At 43.4% G+C, this 21,942-nt stretch overlaps 3 protein-coding genes across 3 annotated transcripts; all 3 read right to left on the reverse strand.

The window, feature by feature from the left end:
• Positions 1-1,032: 1,032 nt before the first annotated feature.
• Positions 1,033-1,971, reverse strand: LOC148683886 (olfactory receptor 14L1-like). The gene has a single exon (XM_088654629.1). The coding sequence runs from the start codon at positions 1,969-1,971 to the stop codon at positions 1,033-1,035; it is 939 nt and encodes a 312-aa protein (XP_088510755.1).
• Positions 1,972-6,265: 4,294 nt separating this feature from the next.
• On the reverse strand, positions 6,266-7,252 carry LOC148683887 (olfactory receptor 14A16-like). The gene has a single exon (XM_088654630.1). The coding sequence runs from the start codon at positions 7,250-7,252 to the stop codon at positions 6,266-6,268; it is 987 nt and encodes a 328-aa protein (XP_088510756.1).
• A 6,119-nt stretch (positions 7,253-13,371) lies between these two features.
• LOC148683888 (olfactory receptor 14A16-like) lies at positions 13,372-14,331 on the reverse strand. Its single transcript, XM_088654631.1, has one exon. It carries the CDS (start codon positions 14,329-14,331, stop codon positions 13,372-13,374), a length of 960 nt encoding a protein of 319 aa, XP_088510757.1.
• Between the last annotated feature and the right edge of the window lie 7,611 nt (positions 14,332-21,942).

Consider the following 21,942-nt stretch of genomic DNA (forward strand, 5'->3'; position numbering starts at 1 on the left):
TTAAATAATTAATCTGAAAACTCAGGGTGACTCCTTTACCATAAGATAGATGTAAAACACAAAAATGTGGGAGAATCCAGGATTGGTGTGTATGTGAGAGAGATTTCAACCCCTGAAACCCTGTCCTGGGAAAATCTGAGCCCATGGAACAGGACTCAAAGCAACCCCAAAATAATTGCCACCACATTTCATCCCTCCCATGCAGTTGCAGTCTGATTATCCCTCTCTCTGTCCATCCTGGTGGGGGTGGAGGAAAGAGGTAGAAAGCCACACATCCAAGGTCCACTTTCCTAATTGATACATTCATTTGAAATAAATTACATTTTATCTATTGGCTTACATTTTGACAGCAATAATTTGTGATTAATACAAATTTTAACAAATATGCACCTTTAAGGAGAACAATGTAACAACTTTTAACATGTTAGCATTTATCTGTCAGCCCTGTCATCTACATTAACTAATTCATGAAAATCTTAAATAAAAATTACTATTTAAAAATAAAAATAAAATGGGAAAGATTTGGTTGGACAGTGTTCTCGAAGCTACTAACATGAGTTTCACCAGACTGCGGGAGGTAGCGGAAGACAGGAGTACCTGGCGTGCTCTGGTCCATGGTGTCACGAAGAGTTGGACACGACTAAACAACTAAACAACAACATACAAAACTGCCCAAACCTCTCGTTGTATTCAATGAGATTTATTTCTGAGTAGATATGGTAATATTACTGAGCAGTGAGCTAGCTAAATTGGTCCAGTTCGGGAGTATATTCAGTGTAAAGCAGGGTTGGCTTATATATGGTCCTCCAATTCCTGTCAGCACCAGCTAGCATGGGCAGTGGGTAGGGAGGATCAATGCTTTAATACAACATCAGCAGGAGATCACAGATCAGCCTCCCGGTTATAAAGCCCTATATAGATGAAGTACACACGAAAAGTACAGTGTAGCCTTCAGAGTAAACAAACACAGTAATGGAAATGTTCATGCATCTAGAAACTGTTTTCTAAATGGCACTGGAGAATGGTATTTGTCTAAGGTTTGGTGGGGGAAATGTTGGTAATCAGTTTCCAGAATGCTACTTTCAGCTCCTTGTTTCTCATACTATATATGAGTGGGTTCATTACTGGTGGCACAATGCAGTAGAACATAGAAACCAAGAGGTCAAATGCTGATGGGGAGCTGGAAGTTGGTCTTAAGTAGACAAATGAGCCACTTACCACAAACAGGGAGATAACAATAAAATGAGGCAAGCAAGTTGAGAAGAATTTTTGTTTTCCTTGGCTGGATGGGATTCTAAGAACAGCTCTGAAGATTTGAACATAAGAAAATGCAATTAGGATGAAGTAAATGTAAAGTAAAGAACCTCCAAATGTCATAACCCATACAGTAATTTCAGTGAAATATGAATCAGAGCAGGAAATCCTAAGAAGCTGTGGAATCTCACAGAAGAACTGATAGATGACATTAGAACAGAACTCAACTCTGAATGTAGTCCCAGTGTACATTGTTGAATAGAAAAGTCCAACAATCCAAGCACTGGCTGCCATCAAAAGGCAGGCGTTCTTGTTCATTACAGTCTCATAATGCAGCGGATTGCAGATGGCAACATAACGATCATATGCCATGACACCCAGAATGATGAAATGGGATACTGTAAAGAAAAAGAGGAAGGAGACTTGACAGACACATTCAGAGTAAGAGATGGTTTGGGTCTTCATCAAGGAATTTGCAATGGACTTGGGAACTGTAACAGATATGGAGCCAAAGTCTTGGAATGACAGGTTGGCCAGAAAGAAGTACATGGGTGTATGAAGCTGGTGGCTATAGATGATGACTGTGATGATGAGAAGGTTTTCTAAAAAGGCCACCAAATACATTATGACAAAAATGATGATGTGGAATATCTGCATCTCCTGACTTTCAGAGAATCCGAGCAGAAGGAATTCATTCACTCTTGACTGGTTAAACATTGTGCTTCTCTGATGTTTGTTTGGTACCTGTGAACAGAAATATATCACATTACTTCTTTCTTATTCAGCTGTAGCCAACTGAGAGATGGAGTGATGCTCTCATGTCATCTCTCTATCTGTTTTAACAGTGGAAAGCTACAGCAATGAGTTCATTCATGTCTCATTTCTTTTTTCTTTTTTAAGATTAAAATAGTCCTTTATTTAAATTCATAAAATAAAATACATATACACAAATCAAAAACACAATGAACAAAACTCAATAAACATAAAAAATATAAACAAATCATAGAATGCACTTGCAAACTGCAAAAATAAAGACAACATAACATTGACTTCCAGTCGTTTATATATCACTTCCCTCAATAATTACACAAAGCTTGCTATATCTCATACCAATTTAAAAAATAAAAAATAAAAATACTAGATAATTTACTCTTTAATATATATAATCCCGTGTGTTATCTCAATCTAAGCATATCACCACATTTGTTTTTATACCTTCTTCTTTCAAATAATCTTCAACATATTTCCACTCAGCTTTAATTCTTTGTTATGGAATATTTTCAATTTCTGCCATCATTTTTGCCAAATTCATAAACTCTACTAACTTGATCTGCCATTCTTGAATTGTTGGTGTTTTCTCCCCTTTCCAGTTTTGAGCTATAAGTAACTTGGCTGCTGTGCAAGCATACAAAAAATATATATTTCCTATCCTCAGGAATATATTCGTGTCTCATTTCTAATTACACCCTGAAGGTTTAATTCTCATGAGTTTTGTACAGCTCAGCAACGCTGAATTGGATGTATATTTTGAGAGCTGTGTAGGTGATGGACTTGGATGATCCAAAAGTGCTGCTAGAATTTAAATAAGGGGGTTGGACCATAATCGTTATTTGGGTCACCATTCACCTTACAGACTTGAAAATGAAATCATAAAGATTATGAGAACCCCCTTGAACCTTTGCTCCTGGGAGTGGTATAATAGTGTGGTGGAATTCTTTAATAAATACACCAGGGAAAGTTTAAGGCAGCTGAGTTCCAGCTGAAGAAAAGCTCTGGCTTTAATCAAAAGGGACATTTAAGATGCTTCCTGACATTGGGATGTGGGGAGCATCAGGGCCTCTTCCTCCAATGCATGACTGCTGCTAATGAGGGATCCCTGTGGGTTCAATCCCATACATTTCTCTGGAATTTACAGTGCAGCAGCAGCAGGTGAAGTTGTGACCCCTGCAGGTTCTGGCATGCCTTTGTAAAGAGATGGTTCACCACAGTGCAGGTTGTGACAGGAAATGTCAAAATGTATTTGGGGTTCTCTCCAGACCCCAACCCCAAAAACCGTCTGCCCAATGGCTTCAATATGGGAGCCATCAAGATGACCTACTCTGTGTCAGCCTGGGAACCACTGCCCTGTGCTGCCTTGGAGCCAGTCCAGAATAAGCTCAGGGTGGGGCCAATGTTTAATTAGGGGTTTAAAACCCTAGTTAAATATATATCCAGGAGATGGGTGAAGGAAAGTGAACTTGAATCTCCTTCCCTCCTCTCACCCAAGATGATGTTGCTAATCCCAATCAGGATTAACCCCTCTACTAGTCACAATTTTGGTGACGATGTTGATTTTCACACATTACATATGGATGCCAGAAGGAGGGGCTATGCAGCAAATGTGATGCCAGTCCTGGAGTGCAACTCCACTCCCCAACAAGGTGTTGAAAGGATGAGGATGTCTAAGCATAGCTGCCAAGTTTTCCCTTTTCTCGCGAGGAAGCCTATTCAGCATAAGGGAAAATCCCTTTAAAAAAGGGATAACTTGGCAGCTATGTGTCTAGGGGATTGGGCCTTCTCCAGCCAAGGACCACATTACATCCTGGACCCGGACCAAGTACCACTGCTGGACAGGGCCAGAGATAAAACTAGATGCAGCGATAAATGTGGATTTTACATTTGCATAGTAGGCTATATTCTATACACTCACACTACCCTCTGTATCCTCCATCCTGAAAAGTGTGAGTCATTAGCAGAGCTCAAGGACACATTTCAGCCTGGTAAAACACTTCAGGAAGGTGTGAAAGCAGGCATGGGGAGATTGTGTGACTGGTGAAGATTTGTAGCCAGTGGAGTGTCCCAAGAGCCACAAAGAGGGGTCTAAGGGGCTTCATTGGACTCTCACAACTGAGGATCTAAAGCAGGCTAGTCCAGCCTTTCAAACGAAGTGGGACACAAGAGTCGATACCGAAACCACAGACTACACACTGAATTAAATTTTCATATCATTAATGAAAGTGTTCGCAATAGAGTTGATACTGTTTAATATATGCCACACACAATTTAATGGTTTAATGTATTTATTGATTCATTTATTAAATAAATTTAATCTACAAACTCAGGGTGACTCCCTTACCATAAGATAGATGCAAAACACAAAAATGTGGGAGAATCCAGGATTGGTGTGTATGTGAGAGAGAATTCAACCCCTGAAACCCTGTCCTGGGAAAATCTGAGCCCATGGAACAGGACTCAAAGCAACCCTAAAACAATTGCCACCACATTCTATCCCTCCCATGCAGTTGCAGTCTGGCTATCCCTCTCCCTGTTCATCCTGGTGGATGTGGATGAAAGAGGTAGAAAGTCACAGATCCAAGGTACACTTTCCTAACTGATACATTTGTTTGTGCACACTTCGGATGTGAGGGACATTAGAGATGGTTATCTAACACACACACACACACACACACACACACACACACACCCCAATCCAAAAACAGAAGCCCAAGTTTGCTCTTCCCCACCAGGCAGGCTTTTCTGCACAGCCAAGATCTACCTACCAAAGTCACCCCAAACCTCAGCCATTCCTCCCCACCCCACTAATCCCCCCCTTTTCTAGTCCCCAGCATGGTCACTGACCTATGTGAACCAGAGACAATGAGGAGCACCCTCAATTCGCCACTAGCAGCAGTAGCACCACAGAGTCTCTGGCACTCCAGGAACTTTGGGGCAGCTCTTGCCTAGCTCTTCATTACATCCTCCTTCCTGGCCCTGGTGGGCAGGGGGAGCACCAGATTTAAAGCAGTGCCACTGGTTCCCCCACACTGTGCATTGCGCAAAGGGGGCACCACCTCAAGGCCTGCCTTCAGGAAGGAGGTGGGAGGAGACTAGGATGATGTTAGAGCCCTCACTCCTCCTTCCCAATAGCTCCGCCATTCCAGAAGCTACATTCTGTTCCCTGTCCTGCCTCTTGCTGCCAAGAATGCAGGGCACCCTGATGTAATTGGTCCCAGTATAATTTTTTCCTTTCATAATTTGGATTTTTAATGAAGGCTGCAGTGTTCTGTCTCTTGAAATACTTTGACTGTGGCAAACTTATTATTTGTTGGGATGTGAGATCATAACGAAAGGGGAGTTGTAGCCACCCAAGAGTCATTCTGCATCGTGCTTGCCATATATGCAAGTCGTGACATAAAAGCAAAGCAAACACATTTAAACTTACCTATAATAGAATACACAACAATGAGTTAAAAAGAACAGAAATAGTGAAAATTCACACTACCACAAGAACGGGCACATAGGAAAGCTCATTTGAAATAAATTACATTTTATCTATTGGCTTACATTTTGACAGCAAGAATTTGTAATTCATACAAATTTTAACAAATATGCACCTCTAAGGAGAACAATGTAACAAATTTTAACATGTTAGCATTTATCAGTCAGCACTGTCATCTACATTAACTGCTTTATGAAAACCTTAAATAAAAATTATTATTTAAAAAAAAAATAGAATGGGAAAGATTTGGTTGGACAGTGTTCTCGAAGCTACTAACATGAGTTTGACCAGACCGCGGGAGGTAGCGGAAGACAGGAGCGCCTGGCCTGCTCTGGTCTATGGCGTCACGAAGAGTTGGACACGACTAAACGACTAAACAACAACATACAAAACTGCCCAAACCTCTCGTTGTATTCAATGAGATTTATTTCTGAGTAGATATGCTAAAATTACTGAGCAGTGAGCTAGCTAAATTGGTCCAGTTCGGGAGTATATTCAGTGTAAAGCAGGGTTGGCTTATATATGGTCCTCCAATTTCTATCAGCACCAGCTAGCATGGGCAGTGGGTAGGGAGGATCAATGCTTTAATACAACATCAGCTGGAGGTCACAAATTAGCCTCCTGGGTATAAAGCCCTATATAGATGAAGTACTGTACATACAAAGTATATGGCTACAATCTTTAACTGGGATTAATTCTAATTGAGTTCAATGTTGCCTACTTCAGAGTAAACAAACACAGTAATGGAAATGTTCATGCGTCTAGAAACTGTTTTCTAAAATGCACTGCACTGGAGAATGGTATTTGTCTAAGGTTTGGTGGGAAAATATTGGTAATCAATTTCCTGAATGCCACTTTCAGCTCCTTGTTTCTCATACTATATATGATTGGGTTCATTACTGGTGGCACCATGCAGTAGAACATAGAAACCAAGAGGTTAAATGCTGATGGGGAACTGGAACTTGGTCCGAAATAGACAAGGGTGCCACTTACCGCAAACAGGGAAATAACAATAAAATGAGGCAAGCAAGTTGAAAAGAATTTTTGCTTCCCTTGGCTGGATGGGATTCTAAGAACAGCTCTGAAGATCTGAACATAAGAAAAAACAATGAGAAAAAAGTAACTGAAGCCAAAACAAGACCCCAGAATCAGAACCCAAAATTCGCTGAGATATGAGGCAAAGCAAGAGATTTTCAGTAGTTGTGGAATCTCACAGAAGAACTGATTGATTACATTAGAACAGAACTCAACTCTGAATGTAGTTCCGGTGTACGTTGTTGAATAGCAAAGTCCCCCAATCCAAGCACTTGCTGCTATCTGAATGCAGGCTTTTTTGTTCATAACAGTCTCATAATGCAGTGGATTGCAGATGGCAACATAACGATCATATGCCATGACACCAAGGAGGAGGTAATGAGACATCAAAAAGAAAACATGGAAGAAAACTTGACAGACACATCCAGAGTAGGAGATGGTTTCCGTCTTCATCAAGGAGTTTGCAATGGACTTGGGAACTATAACAGATATGGATCCAAAGTCTTGGAATGACAGGTTAGCCAGAAAGAAGTACATGGGTGTATGAAGCTGGTGGCTATACATGATGACTGTGATGATGAGAAGGTTTTCTATGAAGGCCACCAAATACATCATGACAAAAATGATAATGTGGAATATCTGCAGCTGCTGAGTTTCAGAGAATCCATGAAGAAGGAATCCATTCACTCTTGACTGGTTAGACATTGTGCTTCTCTGGTGTTTGTTTGGTACCTGTGAACAGAAATATTACATCACATTGCAAATAAAACAAAATCTTCAACATGTCACCCCCATCCCCATCCCCTTCTTCCTACATATTTATCACTTACATCCTCAATCAAACTTTACTTCTTTCTTATTCAGTTGTAGCTATCTTAGAGTTGGAGTGATGTTCTCTGGACATCTCTCTCTCTGTTCTAACAGTGGTAAGCTCCAGCAATGAGTTTATTCATGTCTCATTTCTAATCACACCCTGTAGGTTTAATTCTCATGAGTTTTATAGAGCTCAGCAGCACTGAATCAGATGTATATTTTTAGAGTTGTGCAGGTGATGAACTTAGTTTGACTGTGATCCAAAAGTGCTTCTAGAGCTTTTGTAACTGGTTCACTTTTCACCTTACTAACTTCAAAATGAAATCTATCCTTTAAGATTATGGTAACCCATCTTCAACTTTTGGTCCTGGGAGAACTAAAATAGTGTGGTGGAATTCTTCAATGAGCACACCAAGTTTAAGGCAGCTGAGTGCCACTGAGTTCCATCTGAAAAAAGCTCTGGTTTTAATCAAAAGAGCCATCTTAGTTGCTTCCTTACATTTGGGTGGGCAGAGCATCAGGGTCTCTCGCTCCAGGGCTTGACTCCTGTGAACCAGGGGTTCCAATGGGTTCAATTCCCATACCCCCCCCCCCTGGAATTTACAAAGCAGCACCAGCAGTTGCAGTTGTCATCCCTGCAAGTTCCGGATTGCCTTTGTAAAGAGGTGGCCCACAACAGAGCCGGTTGTGCTAGGAACTGTCAAAATGTATTTGGGGTCTCCACAGTCCCCCCCAACACCATCTGAACCAAAGCTTCAATATTGGAGCCATCAGGATGACCTATTCTGTGTCAGCCTGGGATCCATCACCCTGTGCTTCCTCAGATTTGGTCCAGAATAAGATCCGGGTGGGGCCAATGTTTAATTAGGAGTTTAAAACCATGGTTAAATATATACCCAGGAGAATTGTGAAGGAAAGCAAACTTGTATCTCCTTCCCTCCTTTCGCCCAAGAAGTTGTGGTGCCCCCTGCCAAGGTTTGACCTTTCCACTCATCACAATTTTGGTGAAGAGGTTGATCACAGAGGAGGAGGAGGCCACAGGCTGGAAGGATGTTGGGCTTACCTTTTCCTGAAAGATGCAGCCAGCAATCATAGGTAGGTATTTCCAGTGAGCTTTCCTAAGCTCCGTTTCTCTCCTTCTTGCCTGAAGAAACATCCTCAGACAGTCAATATCAAAGAGTGAGATGAGTTTTGTATCATCACATTGAGTGCCAGGACTGTGGAACTAAATTGAAGGCAGGAATGTCCTGCCTATTAGGCAGATTAAGGCAACTACCTATAGTGCCACTTTTGGTGCTTCGCCTGTGCCTGCTGGAGAAATGGCAGTAGCTTCCAGAAAGATCTCATGAAATGTTGCAGAACTCTTGAGATCTTACCAGAAGCCATTGCCACACAACCCCATCAGGGAAGGGACCAACCCCTTCCCATTTCTCCTTAGGCAGCAAAATGGGACATGCCACCCCTGATGGAAGCATCTCCTTCCACTATGGAATTTTCCTTTCCTGTTCCTTCCACAATCCTTTTTGTATCATGTCTATTGGATTGTGAGCCTGCAAACAGGAACTGTCTTATCTTTTAATATTTGCACAATGTTTTAGAATCTTTAGGCACTCCATAAGGTGGTGGTGGTGGTGATTCTAAGGTTAGGGAACTATTTTTTTCTTGTTTAGTCACGGTCCATATGTTTCAGACATCCACAATTTGTGTCCCACTAACATGGAAAAGGTGGACTAGGTGTGTCTTGTGTTAGCACTCTTTTCATTACAGATCTCAAAAGAGGGCCTTTCAGAGGGGATGACAGGCCCCATCCGGCTTCCTACCACGATGTGATGTCACATGGACATGCTAGGCCCCCACAATGTTGGGTGGAACCTGGCACGCCTGCCCTGCCCACATTAGGAGTTGAAACTATAAGCAATCCCATCATAAAATGCCTTACAACCCTAAGCCTTCCGGGTCCAGTGTTTGCTTCTTCATGAGCATGTGTGTTGCTCCAATCCACACCTGAGATATTTATTTTTATCCTCCCCTTGCTCTCTGAAGTTCATCAGGTAGGGACAACCTGCATGAGATGAGGTCTCTTCATTTTGGACACCTGAGATAAAGAACACACAAGCATTCAATCAAAATAGGTGTGGGGTGCCACCCAATGCACATATTAGTGCACGTAGTGACTGGCTTCTCCCCCTTTGTATCCATGGGTTAACATAAGGATAAAGCTGCAGATATGGAGATGTCCTCCCTACAATTTCCACACTGTACATATGAATGCCAGAGGGAGGGGCTATGTAACAAACATGATGCCAATGCTGGGGCTACTAAGTACCACTCTCCTTCCCAACTATGTGTCGATAGAGACCATTTGTACTTTTTCTGCATGTGGTTCTAGACCAGGCATCCAAAACTGTGGCCCTCCAGATGTTTTGGCCTACAACTCCCATGATCCCTAGCTTAGAGCAGTGGTCCTCAACCTTGGGCCTCCAGATGTTTTTGGCCTACAACTCCCATGATCCCTAGCTAGCAGGACCAGTGGTCAGGGATGATGGGAATTGTAGTCTCAAAACATCTGGAGGCCCAAGGTTGAGGACCACTGGCTTAGAGGACCAGTGGTCAGGGATGATGGGAATTGTAGTCCAAAACATCTGCAGGGCTGAAGTTTGGGGATGCCTGTTCTAGACTGTAAATGCCTTCTCAAGGAAGACTTGCATGGCTACCTCACTGCCTGCCTTGGGATATGCAGCTAAAATGAAGCTTTTTAAAGTTTACACTATTTTTTTATGAATTGCTCACATCCATTTTCTCACTGATTTACTTTTTCTGTTTCCCCTCCTGTTTTGAAGGCAGTGATGTCTGATGCAAAAGTGGATGTACATAGTTTAATAAGGAATGAAGTGATGAAATATTGGATTAATAACAAGCTAAACAAGCACAAGATGCAGACACTCTGCTACGTCAAAACAATGGTGCATTTTTAAAGGTAAAGGTAAAGGGACCACTGAAAGTTAAGTCTAGTCGCAGACGACTTGGGGGTTGCGGCGCTCATCTCGCTTTACAGGCCGAGGGAGCTGGCATTTGTCCGCAGACAGTTTTCCCGGGTCATGTGGCCTGGCGCAACAGGACACCGAAACCAGAGCAGTGCACAGAAACGCTGTTTACCTTCCAGTCGGAGCAATACCTATTTATCTACTTACACTTTTTTGGGCGTTCTTTCGAACTGCTAGGTTGGCAGAAGCTGGGACCGAGCAACGGGAGCTCACCCCGTTGTGGGGATCCGAACCACCAACCTTCTGATCGGCAAGCCCAAGAGGCTCAGTGGTTTAGACCACAATGCCACCCGTGCTTTTTTAGGGGGCAATAAATGGAAACCCTGCACTCTACTTGAGGATGTCCAGGAGACTGGAAACCTTATTCAGCCAAGGACCACCATTACATCCTAGGCAACTTATCTGGACTAGGTACCACTGCTGGACAGGGCCAGAGATAAAACTGGATACAGCAATAAATGTGGATTTTACATTTGTATAGTAGGTTACATTCTATACACTCACACTATCCTCTGTATCCTCCATGCTGACAAGTATGAGGCATTAATTAAGAACACATTACAGTCAGGCAAAACACTTCAGGAAGGTGTGAAGCAGGCTTGGGGAGGGTGTGTGGCTGGTGAAGATTTGTGGCCTGTGGAGTGTCCCAAGAGCCACGTAGAGGGATCTGAGGGGCTGTATTTGGCCCCCACAACTGAGTATTTAATGCAGTCCAGCTTCTCAGACCAAGTAGGCTGCAGAAGTACTTTGATACAGAACCCGCAGACCACACACCGAGTTAAATTTCCCTATCATTAATTAAAGTGTTCACAATTCAGTTCTTACTATTTACTATACTCAATTAGTATATTTAATTAAAAATACTTTTGGGCTTAGTGAGTGTGTGTTCATTCATTTCCAGAAACAACAGAAGTTCATGAAGATTCCAGAAGCAGCTGGAAGGTGTCTCAGTGCTGGATGTTTTTGAGTGAAGTCAAGGACACGTCTGTGGGAACTGCTCTTTAACCATTTACAGTTCTAACAGTGACTGTGAACTCAGGGGCGTAGGAAGGGGGTGGGCGGTGGGCTGCCCCGGGTTCCACTCTGGGAGGGGTGACAAGATGTCCCCTGCCTCCCCCCCCAGCTGTAGAGCGGCTGAGGGCGTGCACAGTGCATATGGGAGCTGCTCGCACGGCGTCTGTACAGGCTGCTGCTCTTGCGCGCCGTCCACACGGGCTGCCTCTTGCATGGCGACTGTACGGGCTGCCGCACATGCACAGTCTGTATGGATGCCGCGTGAGAGTGGCAGCTCGTACGGATTGCACATGTGTGGCATCCCGTACGGTCGGCACACATGCTCAGTCTGTACGGGCTGCCACACGAGCCACTGTGTGAACTGTGTTTAATTTGTGTTTACCTCCTGAGCTGACAATATGTGGGAGATGGGGAGAGGAGGCTTTTGCAGCTTGCAAGAGAGCAAGACCTGGGAAATATAAGAACAACTTCACCGGTGCACTTTACATACGTGTAACCGTTACGATTTTAAAGCCTGAGAGTAAAACTGTTTTCCTGTCTGAACCTAATTGATTCTGTGATTCATTACTCCATTGTCTGGGTCAGAGCTCCTGAAGCTGCACTCGCCATTCTGTGACTGCTGGAACATGCTCGCAACGTGGGTGTGCCAGAACTAGTATGTTTATGGTTCGGAGACCATAAATCCTAGCATATATATGACTAAATACACAATTAATAGATTTAATATATTTCTTTATTTATTCAACAAATTTAATATGCAAACTCAGGGTGACTCCCTGATAGATAGATGATAGATAGATAGATAGATAGATAGATAGATAGATAGATAGATAGATGCAAAGCACAGAAATGTGGGAGAACCCGGGATCAGTGTGTGTGAGAGAGAATCCAATCCCTGAAACCCTCCCCTGGGAAGATCTGAGCGCATGGAACAGGGCTCAAAGCCAGTGGCGTAGCGAGGGGGGCGTTGGGGGCGGGTCGCCCTGGGTGCCACTCTGGAGGGGGGGGTGACACTCGGTGCTCCTCCACTGGGGAACTTTTTTTAATTTTCTGTTGCATGAGATTTTTCAACTGTTCTTAAATGTTCTTTCAATGCTGATTTCATTGAAAGTCGGTTTTGTTCTGTGAGCTCTAGTTGTTTTTTGTTTTGCTTTTTGCAATTCATGTTTTTCACTTTTCGCCAGAGCCGCGTGGGGGGGGGGGGTTACAAAAAAATTCTGCACCGGGTACCACCTGGCCTTGCTACGCATCTGCCCAAAGCAACCACAAAACAATTGCCACCACAATCCCTCCCTCTCATGCAGTTGCAGTTCTGACTATCTCTCTCCCTGTCCATTCTGTTGGGGGTGAAAGGAAAAAGCAGAAAGTCACAAATCCAAGGCCTCCTTACCTTATTGATACATGTGTGTGTGCTTTGGGTGTGGGAGACATTAGAGATGGGTATCTAAAAAAAATCCCCCTTGCCAAACTATAATAATAATAATAATAATAATAATAATAATAATAATAATAATAATTTATTTATTTATACCCCGCCCATCTGGCTGGGTTTCCCCAGCCACTCTGGGCGGCTTACAACAGAAAAATGAAATAAAATAATCTATTAAACATTAAAAGCCTCCCTAAACAAGGCTGCCTTCAGATGTCTTCTAAAAATCTGGTAGCTGTTTTTCTCTTTGACATCTGATGGGAGGCTGTTCCACAGGGCAGGCGCCACCACCAAGAAGTCCCTCTGCCTGGTTCCCTGCAACTTGGCTTCTCACAATGAGGGAACCTACCAGGCAGTTATTTTCTGCACAGCCAAGATCTACATAGCCTGATTGCCCCAAACTGTCATTCCTCACCAGCCCACTGAGAGTAATTCCCATTGAATCCAGTATTGCATACTTCTGAGTAAGCAAACATATGAATGGAAATGTTTGTGCAAGGTATATAGACAACAGAAACTTTTTTCTAATATGCACTGGATAACGGTTTTTGCCTAAGGATTGGGGGGGAAATGTTGCCAACAAGTTTCCAGAATGCCATTTTGAGCTCCTTGTTTCTTATGCTATAGATGACCGGGTTCATTACTGGTGGCACCATGCAGTAGAACATAGAAACCAAGAGGTCAAATGCTGATGGGGAGCTGGAAGTTGGTCTTAAGTAGACAATTGAGCCACTTACCACAAACAGAGATATAACAATAAAATGAGGCAAGCAAGTTGAGAAGAATTTTTGTTTTCCTTGGCTGGATGGGATTCTAAGAACAGCTCTGAAGATCTGAACATAAGAAAATACAATTAGAATGAAGTAAATGTAAAGTAAAGAACCTCCAAAAGTTAAAACCCATATTTCAGTGAAATATGAATCAGAGCAGGAAATCCTAAGAAGCTGTGGAATCTCACAGAAGAACTGATTGATGACATTAGAACAGAACTCAACTCTGAATGTAGTCCCAGTGTACATTGTTGAATAGAAAAATCCACCAATCCAAGCACTGGCTGCCATCTGAATGCAGGTGTTCTTGTTCATTACAGTCTCATAATGCAGCGGATTGCAGATGGCAACATAACGATCATATGCCATGACACCAAGAATTATGAAATGGGATACTGTAAAGAAAAAGAGGAAGGAGACTTGACAGACACATCCAGAGTAAGAGATGGTTTGGGTCTTCATCAAGGAATTTGCAATGGACTTGGGAACTGTAACAGAAATGGAGCCAAAGTCTTGGAATGACAGGTTGGCCAGAAAGAAGTACATGGGTGTATGAAGCTGGTGGCTATAGATGATGACTGTGATGATGAGAAGGTTTTCTAAAAAGGCCACCAAATACATTATGACAAAAATGATGATGTGGAATATCTGCATCTCCTGATTTTCAGAGAATCCAAGCAGAAGGAATTCATTCACTCTTGACTGGTTAAACATTGTGCTTCTCTGATGTTTATTTGGTACCTGTGAACAGAAATATTACATCCCATTGCAAATAAAACAAAATCTTCAACATGTCACCCCCATCCCCTTCCCCCTACATATTTATCACTTACATCCTCAATCAAACTTTACTTCTTTCTTATTCAGCTGTAGCTATGTTAGAGTTGGAGTGACCTCTCGACATCTCTCTATCTGTTCTAACAGTGGTAAGCTACAGCATTGAGTTTATTCATGTCTTATTTCTAATCACACCCTGTAGGTTTAATTCTCATGAGTTTTGTAGAGCTCAGCAGCACTGAATCAGATGTATATTTTTAGAGTTGTGCAGGTGATGAACTTAGATTGTCCCTGATCCAAACATAACAGTTAACTGGGTCAGCATTCACCTTATGGGCTTGAAAATGAAATGAAAATGGGCTTGAAAATGAAGATTATGGCAACCCCTCTTGAACCTCTGGTCCTGGGTACAATATTATAGTGTGTTGGAATTATTTTATGAACACTGGAAGGAAAGCTTAATGCAGTTTTATTTTGACCTAAACAACAGTCATTGCGGAGTTCACCAGGGTCAATTGCATAGATGTATAAATTCCACAGGCTTATATAGAGCCATTTCCTTAGCTTTATACATATGTATGTAGAAATTAAGTGACATTCAGAGAGGAAAAGCAGGCATTATCGGGGCTGGATACCTGGTTCAGCAAGAACAGGATGAAACTTGTTAGAAGGCTAGCTCAAGGCTGAGTTAATCCTGACAAATATTCTTGACACATTCTTAGTACAGTCTGAGTAAGCTGATTCTAACAAGATTTTTAATGCAATCTGGGTAATGGGAATCAATGGATTTCTCTTACAACGGTCTTAAAAATACTTGTGCTTTAGTAGACATACAACAGACTCAACATGGTGTGACTCCTGGAGACAGATAACATTAGGCTGGTGCTTGTGGACAGCATCAGTTACCCTCTTGCATTTGCTTGGGTCTCCCAACCCTCATATGTTCCATCAAAGTATCGTCACATTACCTTTAGGATTCACCTACAGGATGAATTCTGTAACCTGGGCCATAGATTTGTCTGCCCTATCTTAGTTCCTTTGTTTTTGTATTCAATTTTTATTCAATTTTCTTTTTTATCATTACATACATCTCATATCCGTCACATTTATAGCGTATTACATTCCCTTTCGGAGAATTTCAATTCAAAGTATAAGGACACTACAGCCTGGAACACAATATTTAAATATGCCCAACAACTTTCCATCCCAAGGAAGGACATCGGTCCAACACTCGGATCTCTTCCTAAGTGATAGCAATGAAGAGGAAGAGCCTGGCAACCATGATAACCCCACGTTAACAACTCCCAAAGAACTTCAGGTTGCTGATAGACTCTTGATACAAAATACCCAGGCTGGTCCTTTGCTTAATACTCCCAAAACCCATGAAGACAACCGTTCCTCCCCATTCCATCTTTGGCAAGATAGGACAGATGGAGTTCCTCAGCAGGAAGCTGGCTCTCTGTTGGCGAATGATCCCCATTTTACAGCACACGCTTCTTTAATATTCCCAAAGGCCCCAAAAAAGTTAGCAGCCCCTCGGTCATCCCATGAGCAAGAAAGGGATTGACAGCTAGTGGGCTATTGTGGGGCCGCCCTCCTTACATGGGGTGCTGTGGGATGGGCCATACCTATTGGGGATGTTTGTCCAGCTGATTCCATACTCCATCATTATACCCCTCCGACCCAAGAGACCTGGCCCAGGGATGACTGGTTAGTGAGGGGATACCAGTCCTTTATAGATGAGGCCAACATGGGGTTTGGGATCACCACCGTGGAACGGCGAGGGAGGTATGGCGGTGGGGGTAGATTTTACAGGCGAAGGGTTTTGAGATGTGGTGATGCTCGAATCCCTTCCAATCTTCGCCCCATCCCGAGGGACGAGGGTAGGGCGAGCAGGGATTACCCACCTCCGTCACTGGTGCTGTGCAATGCCAGGTCTATAGGCAATAAAACCGCCACTATGAGAGACTTTTTCATCTCACTGGAGGTCGACTTGGCTTGCGTGACTGAGACCTGGGTGCGTGAAGGCGAAGTAGTTGCCCTGGATGAGATAACACCCCCGGGCTTCTCCGTCCTCCACCAGTCGCGGACTGTGGGTCGGAGGGGGAGGGGTAGTGCTGTTAATCCGGGAGGATTGCTCTTTCAGGGCTCTGCCATCACCATCAATCACCGGCATTGAATGTGTTGGCCTAGTGTGGGGCACCAAGGGGGGCTTGGCTGTCTGGCTGGTGTACCGACCACCTAGCGCACCAGCAGCCACCCTGTCGGACCTGCTGGAGGTGGTGGCGGGCTGGGCCTTGGAGTTCCCTAACCTACTGGTTTTGGGGGACTTCAACGTCCATGCAGATGCCACCCCCTCCTCACGGGTTCCGGATCTGGTGTCTTCCATGGTGACACTAGGGCTCTCCCAGTTTGTTTTGGGTCCCACACATCAAGCAGGCCACACACTGGATTTGATCTTTGGTGCGGGTATAGACGTGATCATGTCCCCAACTGTGGAAGTGCCATGGTCTGATCACTACGCTCTGAAAGCCAGGATTGACTTCCCGCCCCTCCCCTGCTTGGGTGGCGAGCCTATTTGGGCTCGCCCGCAAAGGCTGATGGATCCTGATGGATTCCGTCAGGCCTTGCGGGACCCTGCTCCCCCTGGCGGCTCATTAGAAGAGCTGGTCGAGAACTGGAATAACCGGCTCTTGGCAGCCATCGATGAGATCGCACCTAAGCGCCCTCTGCGACCCCGCCGAAACCGGGACCCTTGGTTTACCGAGGAGCTTCGGAAAATGAAGCGGGACCTTAGACGACTAGAGCAAGTATGGCGGCGTGCTCACGACGGAGCCTCAAGAACATCTTACAGGAAACTTATGAAAGCCTATGAGATGGCGGTGAAAGTTGCAAAAAAGTCCTACTTCTCAGCTTCCATCGCATCCGCTAGCTCTCGCCCAGCACAACTTTTTAGAATAATTAGGTCTCTAACAACCCTAGAGGAACAGCCAAATTTAAATACGAATTTGACCCATAGTTGTGAGGCATTTGCGAGCTTTTTTGCGGAGAAAGTCTTGACACTCCGCCGTGACCTCCCTGCCAATTTGGATACAATAACGGAACTGGAGGCCCCTCGACTGTCTTCGAGTTCAGTATTGGACCAATTCGATCAGATACTCCCTGCCGATGTAGACAGATTCCTCCGAGCTGGAAGGCCCACCACTTGCTCCCTGGACCCGTGCCCGTCTTGACTGATTAGAGCGTGTCCAGATGAGGTACGGGCCCCCCTGGGTGAGATCATCAACTTGTCCCTGGGCACAGGGACTTTCCCAGAGGAGTTGAAGGAGGCAGTGGTGCGTCCACTCTTAAAGAAAACATCTCTAGATCCTTTAGATCTATACAATTATCGCCCAGTTTCGAATCTTCCGTACCTGGGTAAGATAATTGAGAGAGTGGTTGCCGAACAGCTTGATAGGTTTCTGGATGAAACATCGGCTCTAGATCCATTTCAGTCCGGCTTTCGCCCTGGTCATGGGACCGAGACAGCTCTGGTTGCCTTAACAGATGATCTCCGTAGACAGCTGGATCGAGGTGGGTCGGGACTGCTGATTCTTTTAGATCTGTCAGCAGCCTTCGATATGGTTGATCATGAACTTTTAGACCACCGCCTTGCCGACGTGGGGATTCAGGGCACAGTCCAACAATGGCTGCGTTCCTTCATCTCAAGTCGGGGACAGAGGGTGGCGCTAGGGAGGGAGTTGTCGCCGCGGCACCCCTTGGTGTGTGGAGTCCCGCAAGGCGCAATCCTTTCCCCAATGCTTTTTAATATCTTTATGCGCCCCCTTGCCCAGATTGTCCGGAGTTTTGGGCTGGGTTGTCATCAATATGCTGATGACACCCAGATCTATCTGTTGATGGACGGCTGCCCTGCCTCGGCCCCGGACACACTCACCAGGTGCTTGTAAGCTGTGGCTGGATGGCTACGTGGGAGCCGACTGAAGCTAAATCCTTCGAAGACAGAGGTCCTCTGGCTAGGTCGGGGCGACATGGGGTTGGGGGGCCAACTCCCATCTTTTGCAGGGGCTCAATTGGTACCAGTGCCTTCTGTCAAGAGTTTGGGTGTAACCTTTGACGCCTCCCTTTCCATGGAGGCGCAGGTTGCATCCACAGCAAAGGTGGCATTTTTCCATCTCCGCCGCATCAAGCAGTTGGTCCCTTACCTCTCTCGCCCTGATCTGGCCACAGTGATCCATGCGACGATCACCTCCAGGCTTGACTATTGTAACTCGCTCTACGCAGGGTTGCCCTTAAAGCTGACCCAGAAACTCCAGCGGGTGCAGAATGCCGCGGCGAGGCTCCTTACAGGGTCCTGGCCGCGGGATCACATTCATCCAGTGCTTTACCAGCTGCACTGGCTCCCGGTGGAGTACAGGATCAGGTTTAAGGTGCTGGTTTTGACCTTTAAAGCCCTATGCGACTTGGAACCCTCGTACCTACGGGACCGCCTCTCCTGGTATGCCCCACGGAGGACCTTAAGGTCCACAAATAATAATATTCTGGAGATCCCGAGTCATAAGATGGCTAGATTGGCCTCTACTAGAGCCAGGGCCTTTTCAGCACTGGCCCCAACCTGGTGGAACGCTCTTTCCCAGGAGACCAGGGCCCTGCGGGATCTGTCATCTTTCCGCAGGGCCTGCAAGACAGAGCTGTTCCGCCTGGCCTTTGGGTTAGACTCAGCCTGACCCCTGTGTTTTCCTCCCTCATGGCTTGGATTTATGGCCTACTTGAAATGAGGCTGCACTTTAAATTTTAATACTGTATTTTAATCTGTATTTTAATTAATTGTTTTTATGTTTTATTGTAATTCTGTTGGTGTCAGCCGCCCTGAGCCCGGTTTTTGACTGGGGAGGGCGGGGTATAAATATATTATTATTATTATTATTATTATTATTATTATTATTATTATTATTATTTCCCCTCCCCTCCTGAGCTTCCCCCAACTTCCACTTCTGATTTGTTTTTCCCTTATTAGCCACTGCTGTTTCTTAAAAGTTACACCAAATTCTTTCTTTATCTTCTACATATTTTTTGTTAGAAAAGGTGAGAGTGTTATCCATACTCCTAGATACTTTACTTTTTGTATGCTTCTATCCCTACCATCTCTATTATTTCTTTCCTTTCCAATTCTTTAAGGTTTTTTAATAGCAATTTATTTTGCTTTTATTTAATTTAAATTCTGCCACTTGACCAAACTTTTGCATTATATTCATTACTTTTGGGAGAGAATTTTTTGGATCTTCCACAGGTATTACCAAATCATCCGCGTATGCTTTCAATTTATGCTCATTTTTCTTTACTTTTATTCCTACTAGGTCTCTATCTCCTCTTATCCTTCTCGTCAGAACTTCCAGTACCAGAACGAACAACATCGGTGACAATGGACATCCTTGTCTTGTTCCTTTTTGGATATTGCATTTATCTGTTATCACCTGATTTACAATTATTTTTTGCATTTTGTTCTGAATAAACAGCTTGCATTCGCCTATTAACATTTACTCCAAACCCTACCTCCTCCATCACCTTCCTCATGGAGCTCCAAGAAACATTATCAAGTGCTTTTTCTACTTCTATAAACATTAATGCTGCTTTCCCCCCTCATTTCTCACTTCCAGGAATTCTATAATATTCAGTACATTTCTAATGTTATCTTTAATTTGTCTGCCTGGAATAAATTCAGATTGATCATGATGAATAAAATCTTTTAGATTTTTTTTCAATCTGTTTGCCAAAACAAATGCAAACAATTTGTAATCATTGTTTAATAATGAAATCGGCCTGTAATTTTTTACCAATGTCACATCTGAATCCTGTTTTAGTATCAAAGTTATATAGGCCTCTTTCCATGTTTCCGGGACTTTCCCCGTTTTCAAGGCCTCATTCATAGTATCTTTCAAAGGGTTCACAAGCTGCTCACTCAGTTTTTTGTAATATTTGGCTGTTATTCCATCTGGCCCTGGAGACTTCTCTACCTTTGTTTGATTTATTGCTTCAATTGCTTCTTGGGATGAAATTTCTAATTTTAATATCCTCATTTGCTACTCTGTTATTTTTGGTAGCTTACTATTTTTAACATAATCTTCTATCATCGTCAAATTTTCTGGTCTTTTCTTTTATAAAGATCAGTAAAATATTTTACAAAGGCTTTCCTTACTGCTTTTGCTTTCTCAGTTGTTCTGCCGTTAAGCTTTATCAGATTCATATAGTTGTTTTGTTCACTTTTTCTCAATTGCCATGCCAAAAGTTTCCCTGGCATTAAAAATAAATAAATCTGTTTTGTTTTCTTAATTTTCCATGCTATTTCCTCATTAATTACCATAAATATTGTGATTGTAATAATTTTATCGCCTGTTTTGCTGTTTCTTTATTTGATGCTCTTATTAATTCATTTTCCTTTTCTACTATTTTATTTAAGATCTCTTTCTTTTTCTTCTCTCTTCTCTTCTTTTTAATTGAATTTTGTTGGATGAATAGGCCTCACATCCTTGCTGGAGACAAATTTTGTTCAAAATATTATCTTGTCTATTTTGTCTTTTTCAGAAAAACTTTGTCATCCAATATTTCTTCATTCAGTCTTCACCGAAAGGTGGACTGAGTATTTTCTTGTATTTCCATAATTATAGAATTATGATCTGACAATGTTCTTGGATCTGTTTTGATTTTTTAAATTTTTGACTCCAATTCCTTAGAAACCCTAAACCCCCACCACTTCCTGCTGCTTGGCTATTCAGATTTACATCAGCCACATAGCATTTAAAAAAAAAAATCTGAGAGGAAGAATGCAGTACCTAACTTTTCGTGCAACTAGGCTATGATGGCAGCATATGTTTGTGTAAGAATGCCAACACCAAGACAGGGAAATAAGTTTCTGACCATTGGCAGAGGGTAGCTACATCCCACCAGTGCCAGACTTTAGGATTTAAAATTTCAGTGGCACCATGTGCAATGCCAAAATTCAGCATCCCCAATCCCTCAACTTCTGTTCTTCATCATGGCTGTGGTGCCTTCTTGGCTTCGCACCCAGTGCGGACAAACCAGTTTCACTCCCCAAATTCCACCTCTGACCCCACTGCCTTAAGGAGTGATGGCTAGGGCTGGTGTACTGAACATTCCTGATCAATGAAATCAGAGGAATGACTATGCTAATGCTGCATGTACTCCAGTCTCTAAGTGGTTAGAGACTCAAGGGGTGCCAAAACTTTCCCATGTTTGGTTTCCTCAGAATGAAGTCCCTGGAAATTGTGGTGTGTGTTTTTAAGGAAATATGGTTTTATTTTTATAAATATATACAATCTGAGCATAAGATGAGAGGACTCACAGCATTAACACTCTGGCATACTGATGTAAAAAGTGGAGTTTGGCTTTTGCTGCCCAACTCTCCAAGGGACTCTGAATCCCCTAAGTCCCCTAAGTCCATGATCAGTCAGAGAAAAATGAATAGAGGCTGGATCCAGTGGAAAGCAAGGCAGATATTTATTTTTCTGTTGCAACAGAATTCCCTCCCCTCCC

This window comes from Zootoca vivipara, chromosome 12 (assembly GCF_965207765.1).
Source record: "Zootoca vivipara chromosome 12, rZooViv2.hap1.1, whole genome shotgun sequence".
Lineage (NCBI taxonomy): Eukaryota > Metazoa > Chordata > Lepidosauria > Squamata > Lacertidae > Zootoca > Zootoca vivipara.

Bases quoted from the DNA above. Each gene is read 5' to 3' on its own strand.
- LOC148683886 (XM_088654629.1), bottom strand. From the start codon at position 1,971: ATGTTTAACCAGTCAAGAGTGAATGAATTCCTTCTGCTCGGATTCTCT.
- LOC148683887 (XM_088654630.1), bottom strand. From the start codon at position 7,252: ATGTCTAACCAGTCAAGAGTGAATGGATTCCTTCTTCATGGATTCTCT.
- LOC148683888 (XM_088654631.1), bottom strand. From the start codon at position 14,331: ATGTTTAACCAGTCAAGAGTGAATGAATTCCTTCTGCTTGGATTCTCT.